The sequence below is a fragment of the Jaculus jaculus genome, chromosome X, assembly GCF_020740685.1.
Source record: "Jaculus jaculus isolate mJacJac1 chromosome X, mJacJac1.mat.Y.cur, whole genome shotgun sequence".
Taxonomy (NCBI): Eukaryota; Metazoa; Chordata; class Mammalia; order Rodentia; family Dipodidae; genus Jaculus; species Jaculus jaculus.
This window is the reverse complement of record NC_059125.1, coordinates 50,076,541-50,078,585: the sequence shown is the minus strand read 5'-3', so window position 1 is coordinate 50,078,585 and position 2,045 is coordinate 50,076,541. Positions and strand designations below refer to the sequence as shown.

The 2,045-nt window shown below is 52.8% G+C and overlaps 1 protein-coding gene across 1 annotated transcript; it reads left to right on the top strand.

The window, feature by feature from the left end:
• Positions 1 to 667: 667 nt before the first annotated feature.
• On the top strand, positions 668 to 1,297 carry LOC123456598 (protein lin-28 homolog A-like). Its single transcript, XM_045140020.1, has one exon. The coding sequence runs from the start codon at positions 668 to 670 to the stop codon at positions 1,295 to 1,297; it is 630 nt and encodes a 209-aa protein (XP_044995955.1).
• The last annotated feature ends 748 nt before the right edge of the window (positions 1,298 to 2,045 follow it).

Below are 2,045 nucleotides of genomic sequence, written 5' to 3'. Positions count from 1 at the left end.
GTGTGCTGGACAAACACTCTTCCAGTGAGCTATAATAACAAGTTTTGTTACTGAGTTTTCCTAAAGGTTTTTTGATTTTTGATTCAGGTCAGTACCAGTCATAGTTATTCTAAAGACGCTACTTTTAGTTATACTTCTCGGGCAGAGGCTTTGAGAGCAGGACTGCATGGATTGAATCTGAAATGTCCCCTCAACAGGCCCATGTTTTGAAAGTTATACTCGCCCCTGGTTCTGGGTGACTTGCTCAGCTCCCTGCTCCCAACACTGTGCAGCAGCCTGTGGCACATGTTCTCCTCATCACGCCTCCCCTACCGTGATGGGCTGCACCCCTCTCCAGGTGTGAGCCCAAACACACCTTTGCTCCTGTAAATTATTTCTCTCACATATTTGGTCAGAACAACACAAAAGTAACAAATACAGGCATTTCCTGGGTTTCCCAAGCTCCTTTGATATGATCTCGGAGTTTGTGTGTTCATAAGTAAAGACCATTTCTTTCTGGTTCTTCTGTTCTCAGTCTTTTACCCTTCCTTGCATAAGTAACTTATATATGGGGTAGAGAATGAAAGCGTTATTGCAATGAAAAGTATGATATTGGGGCCTCCGGATCTTCTCTGGGGCCAGCAGCCGCCGGACCAGGGGCCCCGGGGCCGCGGGCTCACCGACGACCATGGGCTCAGTGTCCAACCAGCAATTTGCAGGTGGCTGCGCCAAGGCGGCGGAGAAAGCGCCCGAGGAGGCTCCGGCGGACGCGGCCCGGGCGGCCGATGAACCGCAGCTGCTGCACGGGGCCGGCATCTGTAAGTGGTTCAACGTGCACATGGGCTTCGGCTTCCTGTCCATGACCGCCCGCGCCGGGGTCGCGCTCAACCCTCCGGTGGACGTCTTTGTGCACCAGAGTAAGCTGCACATGGAGGGCTTCCGGAGCCTCAAGGAGGGCGAGGCAGTGGAGTTCACCTTTAAGAAGTCTGCCAAGGGCTTGGAATCCATCCGAGTCACCGGCCCTGGTGGGGTGTTCTGTATTGGGAGTGAGAGGCGGCCCAAGGGGAAGAACCTGCAGAAACGCAGATCCAAAGGAGACAGGTGCTACAATTGTGGTGGTCTAGACCATCATGCCAAGGAATGCAAGCTGCCACCCCAACCCAAGAAGTGCCACTTCTGCCAAAGCATCAACCATATGGTGGCCTCATGCCCGCTGAAGGCCCAGCAGACACCCAGCTCCCAGGGAAAGCCTGCTTACTTCCGGGAGGATGAAGAGGAGATCCACAGCCCCGCCCTGCTCCCAGAAGCCCAGAACTGACCCACGGGAGTGGGCTGTTCTTTTGCTATCAGGAAGTTTCAAGAAGGCATCAATCGGCAGAGTGGAGAAAGGGGGGGTAGGGTGGGCTGGGGGTGACTGGCACTGCCATGTATCTCAGGCTGGTGTTTCCAGCACCACCCTATGTTCCCTTGGTGCAGGAGGGGGAAACTCCAACCATGCTGTATCCAAATGCAAGTGAGGGCTTTGGAGGGGGGAGACCACCCTAGAACCTGCATCTGCTTTATCTGACGCTTTAGCCCAAAAATCGTTAAGCTTGTCACAGTGGCGTGGTTAGGGACGTTATTCCCCTTCTGAAGAAGGGTGTAGAGTATTGCCCTTACCAGGCAGGGTGTGCAACAAAAGCTTGAGACCAGATGAATGAACCCAAACCACAAGGTACCACATTCTGTGGGAGGGAAGCTCAGGAGCAAGGCAGGGTTTGTTTTGTTTGTTTGTTTGTTTTAAAAATTTATGGTCACCGCTTGTTTACTTAGAACCCAGTCTTGGGATATGGTGCTGGAAACTATCTCAAGCAATGGGTTGTGGTGACAGTCCAAACAGGTGGCAGTGGGAGGAGCTGCGGACCTGCCGCTCCTACCTCCTTCCCATCCCTCTGTGGGCCAATGTGATTTTAATTTATTTCCTCCCTTGGATGCCCGCACCTTGGGTCCCACTTTCTCCAGGATGCCAACTGCACTATCTGTGTGCGAATGACGTATCTTTGTGCATTTTAACTTTTTTTTCCCCC

What these genes read in the sequence shown, in the direction of transcription:
- LOC123456598 (XM_045140020.1), top strand. Translation starts at nt 668, where the DNA reads ATGGGCTCAGTGTCCAACCAGCAATTTGCAGGTGGCTGCGCCAAGGCG.